Here is a 12,995-nt window from a genome sequence, read left to right as displayed (position 1 = left end):
GAAAAATTGGGGTGAGTCGATTTCATCATTTGAAGCAAAAATGAAGTGGATAGTGTTTAAGGTGGGGTTGTTTTTCTTTTGTTGGCTGCTCTTGGTCTTCACTGCTGGCAGGCTTCTCACTGCAGCGGCTTCTCCTATAGTGGAGCACGGGCTCTGGGGCATGAACTCAGCTGTTGCAGCACGGGGACTCCATCGCCCAGCAGCATGTGAAATCTTCCGGGTCCAGGGATCGAACCTGTGCCCCCTGCATTTGGCAGGCAGATTCTTAACCACTGAACCACCGGGCAGTCCAAGCAGATAATGTTTTATACAACAGCAAACCAAGTCATTTTCTGACCACACACCCCCTTCTGAAGGTGAGACTGGATGTAGAGAGCCAGCTAATGCAGATTGTGAACAGTGCCAGATCCTCACAGCGACTGAGCTGCCTGAAATTAGGGAAAAAGCAGCCAACCTTTACCTCCATTGTCTAGCCCAACTGCATCTCTCCTCTCTCTCCTCCAGTCTTTGCATTTTGCTTAATTGGAGCCCCATGCTATAAATCTTACATACTTAAGGGCCAAAAAACTCTCCGGAGGCCTCATGCTGAAATTTGTGTGGGAGTTCAGCAATATTGAATTTTTGAATAAAATGATTAACAGGTACCTCTTGGGCAGCCTCTGGAAAACAATCCTTCCTGACTTGTCACCTTAATCTGAGGAAGCTTTTTGTTCTGAGGCTTAATAAAATGGCTGGAAAGTCAGGTAGGGATGAGGGTCTAGAAGCAGGTAGAGACAGGCACTCCATTCTCTAGGCTGGAAACTCGCTTTAGCAACCGGAATCTCATCACTGCTCTCTGTCTAGGCCTAAAAGGGCCATTGCAATGTTACTGGGAAGGTTTCAGTCACTTAGCTCCATTTTCACTGCCATCAGCTCTAATTACTGGTTTCTAGAAACACTTTCTCCAAGATTTTAATAGTCAGAAATGGGTTCACCTGATCAGAAGCCTATTTGCTTTTCAGCAGCCCAATAACATCTCTCAGACCTCAGGAAGCAGAGAATTAAAATTGGTTAAGAGGAGGAACATAATCCAATCCAATTCAATCCAAGACGGATGCCTATAAGCCTAATATTTGCTGTAACAATGATTTAGATGCCCTGCCAAATAAATATAGGATGTTTATGGCCTTACACAATAGGAATCTGCCTCATTTATGCAGCAGGAAGATCGTTTACAGCCAATTTCCAAAAGACACCAAGCATCAGTAATAAATTTTCAAATCAAGGCCAGAAATTGCATTACTCAAGAAAAAGAGGCGGGCGGGGGGGGGGGGGGGGGGGGAGGCGGGCCTGGCAAGCAATATGAAGTTGTTGTCAGAAGGTGGATTTTCAGGGACACCATATACCAATTTATAATCCAGAAGTGTCTATAAAATGGTCATGACCAGCCTGGCTTTCCAAATCTCTGGGAAGGAGGAGGCTTGACTGTAAAGAGGATTTAGGTCAACAAGCAACAAGAACAGGGCACCTCCTGCTGAGGAATCTCAGTGCCAGCCTGGCAGCCTTTGGAGACGATCAGAGCCACACTCTTTCTCAGCTATATCCGCTTCTTGGGAGCAATTCCCGTTTTGCACTTACAGAGAAGAGGCTGAACAATGCTGCTGGCAGGGCTCCACTGTCTGCCCCACAGGGACATTATGTAGAATGGCCTTCCTCTTTCCAATCACCCTCTTTACCTACACATGTGTGCATCCCTCCCCACCCCTCACTCACACTATTTTTTTAAACTGAAGGATAATTGCTCTCAGACAGTAAAGAATCTGCCTGCAAGGTGGGAGACCTGGGTTTAACCCCTGGGTTGGGAAGATCCCCTGGAGGAGGGCATGGCAGCCCACTCCACTATTCTTGCCTAGAGAATCTCCATGGACAGAGGTGCCTGGTGGGCTACAGTTCATGGGATCGCAGAGACGGACACGACTGAGCGACCAAATCACATTGCACCGGCTTCTGCTGTACCACAACAAGAACCAACTATGAGTACACATACATCCCCTCCCTTTTGAGCCTCCCGGCCACCACCCCTCATCCCACCCCTGTAGGTCATCACAGAGCACCAAGCTGAGTTCCCTGACACAGTCTAACACAGAAATTTAAACATCCAGCCTTTTCTGTCTAATCCATCCCACACTATCCCAGGGTGGCAGGTAGGTGCTATTAAAACTTGGAGGAAGTGAAGAGTAGCTCTTATACCCAGGAAGACTGACTTCTGGGACCAAGCCTGAAAAAACGGCTCTGGGTCCCAGCTCACTCACTCACTAGCTGCGTGACTTTGAGAAAGTCGCTCGACACTTCTGTGTCTTATTGTCTCACCTATGAAACACAGAAAACTAGTAGATCATGGGAGGAGGAAGTAAGGTGGTGCATGAAAATTCTTAAAAAGAACCCCTCAAGTGTGCAATGAATTCAGTGTTGCCAGTTGGATCTGGATCTCATCTGAGCTTCCTACAGGGGCAAGCTGGGGTTAGAGAGTTTGGGATGGACATGTACACACTGCTCTATTTAAAATGGATAACACAGTCCTACTTTATAGCACAGGGAACTCTGCTCAATGTTATGTGGCAGCCTGGATGGGAGGGGAGTTTGGGGGAGAATGGATACATGTGTACATATGGCTGAGTTCCTTTGCTGTTCACTGAAACTATCACAGCATTGTTAATCAACTGTAAGTACAAATGTTACTCACTCAGTCTTGTCCAACTCTTTGCAAGCTTATGAACTATAGCCTGCCAGGCTCCTCTGTCCATGGGATTCTCCAGGCAAGAATACTGGAGTGTATTGCCATTCCCTTCTCCAGGGAATCTGCCCGACCCAGGGATCTAACCCAGGTCTCCAGCATTACAGGCAAATTCTTTACTGTCTGAGCTACCACTCCAATATCAAATAAAAAGTTTAAAAAAAAAAAAAAAAAGAGCAAGCTAGGAAGTCAGGAACAGGAGAGGGTATCATTCTGGCTGACATTTGCAGTAAGTGATAGCACACATAAAAAAGTCTCTGCTCAAGGAAAGCAGTCAGAACAGGACGACGGACATTTAAGCTCTCGCAACATTTAGCTCTCTGCCCTTCAGTAAGTGGCTTGATCTCTCTGAGCTTCACTTTCCTCACGCATGCAATGGGATTCATGATGACATCTCACAGCTCTACAAAGACATATAAAACATGTTCTGTAAACTCAGAAGAATGTTCCTTTCTTGAGATTAGGTCCTCAACTACACTGCCTTGCTTATTTTCTTTATAGCACAGAATGACTTGAAATGTCCTGTTTGTTTTTCTACTGTTCGTCTGACTCATCCCCCTGTAGAATGTCAACTCTGAGAGGGCAGAAAATCTGTCTTAACAGCTGTATCATTCATGCTTAGAGAGGTCTTGTACTTAATGTTTACTCTGTTAATCCGGTTGCTAGACCAACATACTGGCAGTCAGCCCCAGGAAAATGCTGAAGCACATGAAGTCTGCCCTCATTGACCCCTTTCCCAGTCCATTTTAGCATCACAAATGAACCGCCTCCTTCCTGTGATTGGGGAATCCTCAATATATGAAGCAAGCCTCTCTCTCCCTCAAGAAGCTACAAGTGCCAGAATGTAGGTATCCATGCCCCAAGCTCTCTTACAGCTAAGGTGTAGGGACTTGACTAGGCTCTGTCTCCAGGCTCACCCACTGCATACTTTCCATTGAAAGCTAGTGATTTCAAGAACTACATAATCTCCATCCTGGCAAGACTTGTCAGAGAGCCAGCTCTGCCAATGAATCTCACAGAAACATCCAGGATCCTGGGTTGGGAATATTGATGGAGCAGGCTTCTATGTGTGCACCCAAGGAGTGTGTCTTCACTGAGTCAGATCTGTGGCATGACTTTTGTCCTTGCTACTGTTTATATCTACTTTATGGCAAACAGATGGGGAAAAATGGAAATAGTGGCAGATTTTATTTTCTTGGGCTCCAAAATCACTATATACAGTGATTGCAGCCATGAAATTAAAAGACATTTGCTCCTTGGAAGAAAAGCTATGACAAACTTAGACAGTGTATTAAAAGGCAGACATCACTTTGCCAATAAAGGTCATCTAGTCAAAGTTTCCTTCCAGTAGTCATGTACAGTTGTGAGAGTTGGACCGTAAAGAAGGCTGAGCACTGAAGAACTGATGCTTTCAAATTGTGGTGCTGGAGAAGACTCTTGAGAGTCCCTTGGACAGCAAGGAGATCAAACCAGTCAATTCTTAAGGATATCAACCCTGAATATTCATTGGAAGGACTGACACTGAAGCTCCAATGCTTTGGCCACCTGATGCAAAGGGCTGACTCACTGGAAAAGACCCTAATGCTGGGAAAGATTGAGGGCAGGAGGAGAAAGGGGTGACAGAGAGATGGTTGGATGGCATCACTGACTCAATGGACATGTGTTTGAGCAAACTCCGGGAGGACAGGGGAGCCTGGCGTGCTGCAGTCCGTGAGGTCACAAAGAGTCGGACACAACTTAGTGACGAAACAACAACCAGTTGTATTACCTCCAAGCCTGGCTATATTGGATGTTCTCTAGATACAACCTTAATTCGTGCTTTTTATGCTTGAATTTTCAGGGTTGATTTATTGCTTGACTGATAGGATCTTCCATTTCCCCCAAATAGCCCAGTATCTCCATCAGCTTGAACGTGACCCTCATCTCCTAAGGGACTCTGACTAAACTATCCTAGAAATTACCTGTTCCCTCCTTTCAACATTTTCCTTCTTCCAGATCAAATTGCATACTTCATGGTGCCTTAGGATCTTAATAAGATCCTAAATGCTTTAGGATCTTACTTTCTATAAGGGATAATCTGATCAGTTAATTCAAGCCAATGTGTTAATTGCCAATGCTAATTTAATATTACCCCAGCATTTTAGCAATACTTTTAAAGCCTCAGAGCAAAGGAGAAAACGATGTGCTTTTACCATCTCACTAGTACCAGGGTGTGTGAAGTTTCTACTCTTTGTCTGCAATCACAAAGGTCCCTACATTCATCAAAACATATCACATATAGTCCAAAGATGGGTGCACTGTGGACCAATCATGTGGTGACGCTGGTGCAGTTTATGGAATTAGTCTTTACTTCATGACTATACACATGCATGCGTATACACAGATGTTGACATGCATATGCACAGATGTTGACATGCATACAGACACACACACACAAATCCCTAAATACTTCAGTCATTTCCAATTACTTTTAGAATAAGGACCAAACTTTTTAACATGTCCACAAGGCCATAAATCCTAAGCCCCAACCTGGTGATATATTAATTGGTGATTATATGATTTGGCTTTCAGGCAGAGGGAGAAGCAGTTAAAATCCTTATTTTTAGCATTTGCTGCTTTTACTGGCATAAATACTTCCCATATGTTAATCTCAGGCTACCAAGATAATATCAGCAGGTTTTAAAATTCCTGACTATTTAACAATGGTTCTTGCAAGCCAATAGGTGCCCCCAGCTCCACAGTATCACTGTTTTCCCAGCCACTTCTCACTGCACTTATCATTGTAACCCCACTGGCTTTTTAACTTCCTCAATGGGTCATACCCTCCCCCCTCTCCCCCTGTCCCCACACACAGTCTTTCCATAAACCCACTGGTCAAACTCTCTGTTACCATCTTCCACAGCTCTGAGAGTATCTCTTTGAGAACATTGATTTCAGGTTACATATTTGTTCTCTCATACAACAGAAGTGACATTTAATATCATAAGCAAACACAGATCTGTAGGAAGTGTGATCTGAATAGCTACAGACTTTCTCTTCCATATAGTTTCTACTCACCTGTTATGAGGAACATTTCAGGGCTCATCAAGAAAGAGAACTTCAGTGGCAGAGCAAATCTGCTCAGTTCTTACAACCTCAAATATGACAGAATCCCTTCTAATTCTCTGGTTTCTTAGATAACTGATGCTGGAGGAGATCATTCCAGATGCTTTTTTCTCTGATTACTAGATATTCTATGCAGATGCCTCGTGGGCTACCTCTGCAAGACTTTGGTGGCAAGTTGGGAAATCCTGCTGAAATGATAGAACTCTAGAATCCCCATGGCCACCTCACCAGAGAAGCTCTGCTATTGTGTATTCCATATATTGGTCTTCCTTATGATATTTCTTATGAATAATACAAAAAAACATTTGCAAAACAATTTTTATTTTTAGGTATGTAAAATAGGTGCTTAGAGAAGTATAGGATAAAAGAAAAAAAATGTGTTTCATGGAAAATTTTTCTCATAGAACAGAATCCATAGCCTGCTTTTCCTTCTTCCCATCCTCCTCCAACTCCCAGTAAAGATATAACGTGCATTTCCAATCTTACTGCATTTTCAAAACTATGAATCCTTTCTGAGACTTGACCATATGGACTTCCATCCATATTTGCGTTATAGAGTGCTTGCCTAAAGTGATGTAGAGGATCAATCATGGAACCACACCTTGAACCAGGTCTTCCTGAATCAAAGTCTGCTTTCATTCTGCTTCCTAGCTCATCACCTCCCGTACCAGTGGGAACTTCACTGCAGATCAAAAGAGAGCCAAAGCCTCCATGTCCAGGCATCTGATCCAGGAGGAATTTCTTTTTTACATGAATTAAGTTTTCTGGCAACTCTATAGACACACTAACCTAATATGGATACCCAATATAAAACTAGTAAATTTTTGAGAGATCTGACAAAGGTCTATAGGAAAATAGCCTTACTTCTTTTTAGCCATCAAGTTTCTAACCTAATATGCATCCTCGATACTGAAGCCAACAAAGTTCCCAAATTCTCATCAGAAGCTCAAAATCGCAATGCACTCCCAGACTCCGCCTCCTTTCCTACAGGTCAGGTCTGAGTCTACGCCCCACTGATGCCTCTTCTTAGATATGTGAGCTCAGGCAAGTTTGTTTCTGTTTCTGAGGCTCAGTGTCCTCAGAATAAGTACGTGCATCTTATATGGTCTGTTGGAAAGACTAAAGGAGACAAATTCCTGGCATGAAGTAAGTGATTAGGAAATTATAACTGTCCGCAGTTCAGTTCAGTTGCTCAGTCGTGACTGACTATTTGCAGCCTCATGGACTGCAGCATGTCAGGCCTCCCTGTCCATCGCCAGCTCCCAGAGTTTATTCCAACTCATGTCCATTGAGTCGGTGATACCATCCAGCCAACTCATCCTCTGTCATCCCCTTCTCCTCTTGCCTTCAATCTTTCCCAGCATCAGGATCTTTTCAAATGAGTCAGTTCTTTGCATCCAGTGGCCAAAGTATTGGAATTTCAGTTTCAGCATCAGTCCTTCCAATGAATATTCAGGACTGATTTCCTTTAGGGTGGACTGGTTGGATCTCCTTGGAATCCAAGGGACTCTCAAGAGTCTTCTCCAACACCACACTTCAAAAGCATCAATTCTTCAGTGCTCAACTTTCTTTATAGTCCAACTCTCACATCCATACATGACTCCTGGAAAAACCATAGCTTTGACTAGACGGACCTTTGTTGGCAAAGTGTCTCTGCTTTTTAATATGCTGTCTATGTTGGTCATAACTTTTCTTCCAAGGAGCAAGGGTCTTTTAATTTCATGGCTGCAGTGCAGTCAACATCTGCAGTGATTTTGGAGCCCAAAATAATAAAATCTGTCACTGTTTCCCCATCTATTTGCCATGAAGTGATAGGACCAGATGCCATGATCTTCATCTTTTGAATGTTGAGTTTTAAGCCAGCTTTTTCGCTCTTCTCTTTCACTTTCATCAAGAGGCTCTTTATTTCCTCTTCACTTTCTGCCATAAGGGTGGTATTGTCTGCATATCTGAGATTATTGGTATTTCTCCCAGCAATCTTGATTCCAGCTTGTGCTTCATCCAGCCCAGCGTTTCTCATGATATACTCTATATAGAAGGTAAATAATCAGGGCAACAATATACAGCCTTGATGTACTCCTTTCCCAATTTGGAACCAGTCTATTGTTCCATGTCTGGTTCTGTCTGTTGCTTCCTGACCTGCATATAGGTTTCTCAAGAGGCAGGTCAGGTGGTCTGGTAATCCCATCCCTTTAAGAATTTTCCACAGTTTGTTGTGATCCACACAGACAAAGGCTTTGGCATAGCCAATTAAGCAGATGTTCACTGTTTCCATTAATTAATAAATATTTCTATATTGCTAGGGTGAGGCTTGATAAATATATATCTTAGGCCTGATCTGAAATTTCAGAAAGTAATTTGCTTCCAGTAGATAACTAGCTACTTCATACTATTTCATTCAGCTAAGCAAGCATATTTGTTGTTGTTTAGTCACTCAGTCATGTACAACTCTTTTATGATCCCGTGAGCTGTAGCCCACCAGGCTCCATTGTCCATGGGATTCTCCAGGCAAGAATACTGGACTGGGTTGCCATTTCCTCCTCCAGGGGATCTTCCCAACCAAGGGATCAAACATGTATCAGTAGGCAGGTTCCTTACCACTGAGCCATTCAGGGAAGCCCAACCAAGCACATACTGGATTGTTTTTATTTTAATATTTGTAAGACACAGTATTAGTCCTGGACCATCAGAAATTAACAGATACTCAGTTCCTGTTTTCAAGGAGCTGGTGATTTCAATCCACCTGACGGATGAGACCTCATATGTTCTTTGAGATCTCTGAAAGAAAAGACCTCACCACACTATCGGCTACTGCCACACTTAATTCTCAGTTCTCTGAGCTATTTGTGTGTGTGTGTGCTTCCAATTCCTTGAGAATCAATGCATCTCCATTTCCTCTTATTCCAGGTGTCAGAAGAGAGAAAGAACATTTGGTCACCATTTGGTCACCATTCTTTCCATAATAAGCCTTCATTCCCTGAGAGTTATTGAGTCATACCTCTGTTTTCTCTTTCTAGATTAAATAATTCCAGTCCCTTTAACCTTTTCTCAGAGGTCCTATTTGCCAGCCTTCAGCTTAATCATTTTCACTATTCCCCTCTGGAGTCTCTCCAAGTTTTCTGCATTAAAATTTGTGGCTTTTGCCATTGAGATGCCTCTAAGAGTCTTATTCTTTCACCTAAATCAAGACAAAAGAAAAGCAGCACCCCGCCCCACCCCCAGTCAAAGTAAGAGAATATATAGAAACAGATTTCTCCTTTGAAGTATTCATGCAAGATACTCACATGCTGAAAGCAAATTAGTACTTACTATCACCAACATTGAGGAGAAAGGGCCAAGACCAGAAGAATTTCTAAATAGTGCCAACCATTGTATCTGGCAATTACCTAAATTACTTTTAAGAAGATAAGGCTATTAACAGCAAACTTGAAGTTTGTTCTAGTTACGTCTGAAGTTCTCAGACAGGTGCTACTAAAATCACTGTTAATGAGATCAAACAGGAGTTTTTGATTCTGTATAATACCCCTGGCTGCTGAGCAGACTGTCCAGAAATGACTATGCTATTTATAGGCAGTAACTCTGGTGAATCCTGGCAAACTGCGTAAGATTCATCTCTGTATTCTGTCAATCAATAGCAATTAGTATTTCCTGAGCTAAGTCACAGACATAGAGAACAGACTTATGGACATGGTGGGGGGTAGGAAGGAGAGGGTGGGATATATGGAGAGTAACATGGAAATGTATATTACCCTATGTAAAATAGATAGCCAATGGGAATTTGCTGTATGGCTCAAGGAATTCAAACGGGCTCTGTGACCACCTAGAGAGGTGGGATGGGGAGGGAGGGAGGAGGGAAGTCCAAGAGGGAGGGGACATATGTGTACCTATGGTTGATTCAAGTTGATGTTTGCCAGAAACCAACACAATACTGTAAAGCAGTTATCCCTCAATTAAAAATAAATAAAAGATACATTTCCTGAGCTGAGGATGCAGGAATTCTACATGACTTTTAAGAAATGATGTATACGGTCTGATCAAATATCTAATCATTGTATGGTACCAATACATGCTGAAAGGGGGCAGACATGAAAACCAGAGTTCTAAGCAAGATGGCTTACCAGAAATCTTTTTACCAAGATCCCTCCCTGCCTTTTTCTCTTGAGATGTACCTGCCCGCTGTGAGCCAGCAGTGTGACTCTACACACACACACACACACACACAGAGTTAAGATTCTACTGACAGATTTCCAAATCCTCTCATGAAGTTGGGAAAACTCTTTCTGGATAATATTCTATCTTTCCACCTCTTCTATTTCAGGGACATCTTTGTTTTGGAACCCCTGTTTAGACAAAAAATATTTTCCTATCTGGAAAAGTTAAAAGTATACAATTAGGGTAAAAACAGTTGGTTAGATATCAGGAAGTGGAGAGAGAGAAACTACTGGCTCCTCTGGGCTGGTTCTGGGAAACCAGGAATTAGTGTTCATCTAGTTTATCTTCTGAAGCTTGTGTGGCTATGGTGAGACCCTATCTAGCCAAGAACCAGCAAGACTGAGAGAGGTCTATCACTAGCAGCCATGGGAAAACCAGATACATACTGAAAGTATCTCTTTCCCAAGTTCTCTAATAACAGAACAAATTCATGATTTGGTGTGGAATCTTTCCAGGGAGGTGTAGTCCCAAAGACAGTTCAGTCTATCAAACCATAACCTAAATCCTAAGACTTAAAATTGATACAGTGACCCTTAAGTAATCAGCGATTAAGATGGCCAAGAGCTTTTAACCACAGTATCTTAACAAGGAGCACGGTCCTGGGTGAGGGCACAGAGTTTGCTAAGCCATTTAATTATCAGTGTGGATCCATTATATCCCTCCTACTCTCATTGGCTCTTCACACCCAGGCACACACCCCAAGAGTCTGTCCACCTGAGTGAAGGAAAGGCGTAGGTATAAAAGCACCATTGGTGAGCACATGCACAATTGAGCTCCAAGAGCTCTGAAACCAGGGCGATTAAACCTGTAGCATATTAAATAGTTCTGGGTGAGAAATAATGTAATAACCACTATTTTAGAAAGGCAAGTTTCCAATTATGAAGTGAACTACAAATCAGCCCTGATTTCATTTACTTCGTAGTAAAGATCATCTCATAAATTCTTATCAAGAGGTAAGAAAGTGAAAGTAGGGCACTGATGTTGATGTGTGTTGCCATGTAACTCTCTAGTGGTTATGGCAAGTGGCCAGTAATGTTGGGTGAATAAATCACTAGTAGACACAACTCAGTTCTCTCTCTCTTTATTTAAATATGTATGTCAGAGGTTTACACCAAATCATTTCTGCTGCTGCTAAGTCGCTTCAGTCATGTCCGACTCTGTGCAACCCCATAGACGGCAGCCCACCAGGCTCCCCCATCCCTGGGATTCTCCAGGCAAGAACACTGCAGTGGGTTGCCATTTCCTTCTCCAATGCATGCAAGTGAAAAGTGAAAGTAAAGTCGCTCAGTTGTGTCCAAATCATTTCTAGGAAAGAGCAATTTGTACTACCCCACTATAATTCATTGCACTTTGGGAAGCAATCTTTATCCTATTTGAATGTGAGAAATAATATCACCCATACTGAACACTGGCATTTTTACATTGGGAGGGTTAAAAGAAAATAAAAATTAGAAAGAGTGAAAATAAAAGGAAAGTAAAGGAAAGGGGAGAAAGACAAGAAATATAAAAAAGAAAAAAAGACTGGTGAATTTTAAACACATTTATCTATAACAAGCAAGTGACATTTTGAGCAAAGCTTTTCTGAATCTGAAAAAGTAAAATTCCTGCTGACTTTCAAAAGCCAACCCTTGGAGTCATTCTTTAAAAAAAAAAAAATATAGCCAGCAGATTAAAAGAACTCCTTTTATAAAAATCAAATGAACCTCTAACAAAGTTTGTTTGGGACATGAATAAATCATCTGGCCATGAATTATTCATTATTATCAAGAAACAAGCTGGAGATTCCAGGAACTGGGTTTGGGGAGGTGCTGAAATCAGGGAGTGAGCAAGTTCACTGTCTCATACCTCCTATGGGTAGGGAAAGGCCAGACCACGGGCACAGACAGTGATGCTGACCATGCTAGACCCTCCTTCAGGTTTCAGGGGACACTCTGGCAGTCTTAACACTCAGAGAATAAAGCAAATAGACTTTAATCCATATCTTACTTTAGAAAAATGCATGTACTCGGTAATAGATATTAAGACTTCTTTTCTTTTTTTGAGCATTGGTACCTTTTTTTTTTGAATGCATGACATACATGTGGAATAAGAGCTCTGTGCAAAAGACAGAAGAAGTTAAAAGCTTGCATTTAAGGGAGATGACTAGAAAATTCCTTAAAGATACACTGGTAAGAGTAGTCTGACCTACTCATTCATGGCTTTGGGGATTGGAATTTTTTTTTTTTTTCAACTGGGGTGGGAAAGGGAAGAAAAAAAAGGGAGTCTCTCAGATCTAATCAACTAATCAGCTTATATATGTGTTTCAGGTCCAAACTGCTTTGCAGGAACGACGATCATCCCGGCTGGCATTGAAGTGAAAGTGGATGAATGTAACATCTGTCACTGTCACAACGGGGACTGGTGGAAGCCTGCTCAGTGTTCAAAACGTGAATGCCAAGGCAAGCAAACTGTGTAGAACCGAGTCCCACCCGACGATGAGCTCTTGGGAGACGAGGCTGTGGCTTCCACACAGCACATGTTCAAAACAAGACAAAACAAACAAACTCTTGCCAGCCACAACAGGGTCACCAGCAAAACCTTTTAGGGTTGACAAAAGTGAATATTTTACTAAGAGGAAATTTCTCTCTTTCTTTCTTGCTATACAAAATATACATAGTATACAGCTATTGAAACCGCTTTTGTAATGATCCTTGCTTGATGGTGACTTGACCACTGGATTTCTGGAGCAAAAAGAAAGAAATAGCCTTGAACAGGCTTCTTCTCTGGTGACACTCTGGCCTGCCAGCTCACCATCTACCGACTTACTCCACTTTTCCTCTTCTGTAAACACGGCATTTTTCTCTTGCAGTAATTCCTTTTTTCCTCTTTAGAGTCTAAGGGGCCAGATTTAACTGCACAGGAAGGT

General features: G+C 42.3%; 1 protein-coding gene across 1 annotated transcript in view; it reads left to right on the top strand.

The window, feature by feature from the left end:
- Positions 1 to 12,654, top strand: part of VWC2L (von Willebrand factor C domain containing 2 like) — a 181,046-nt gene extending 168,392 nt beyond the window's left edge. Inside the window, exon 4 of the mRNA XM_043910612.1 lies at positions 12,397 to 12,654. Within this exon, the coding sequence (XP_043766547.1) occupies positions 12,397 to 12,545 (149 nt within the window). The 3' untranslated portion in view covers positions 12,546 to 12,654. The remainder of the gene's footprint in view (positions 1 to 12,396) is intronic.
- Positions 12,655 to 12,995: the final 341 nt, after the last annotated feature.

The sequence above is a fragment of the Cervus elaphus genome, chromosome 8 (genome assembly GCF_910594005.1).
Source record: "Cervus elaphus chromosome 8, mCerEla1.1, whole genome shotgun sequence".
Classification (NCBI taxonomy): domain Eukaryota; kingdom Metazoa; phylum Chordata; class Mammalia; order Artiodactyla; family Cervidae; genus Cervus; species Cervus elaphus.
This window is presented reverse-complemented; position numbering and strand designations above follow the sequence as displayed.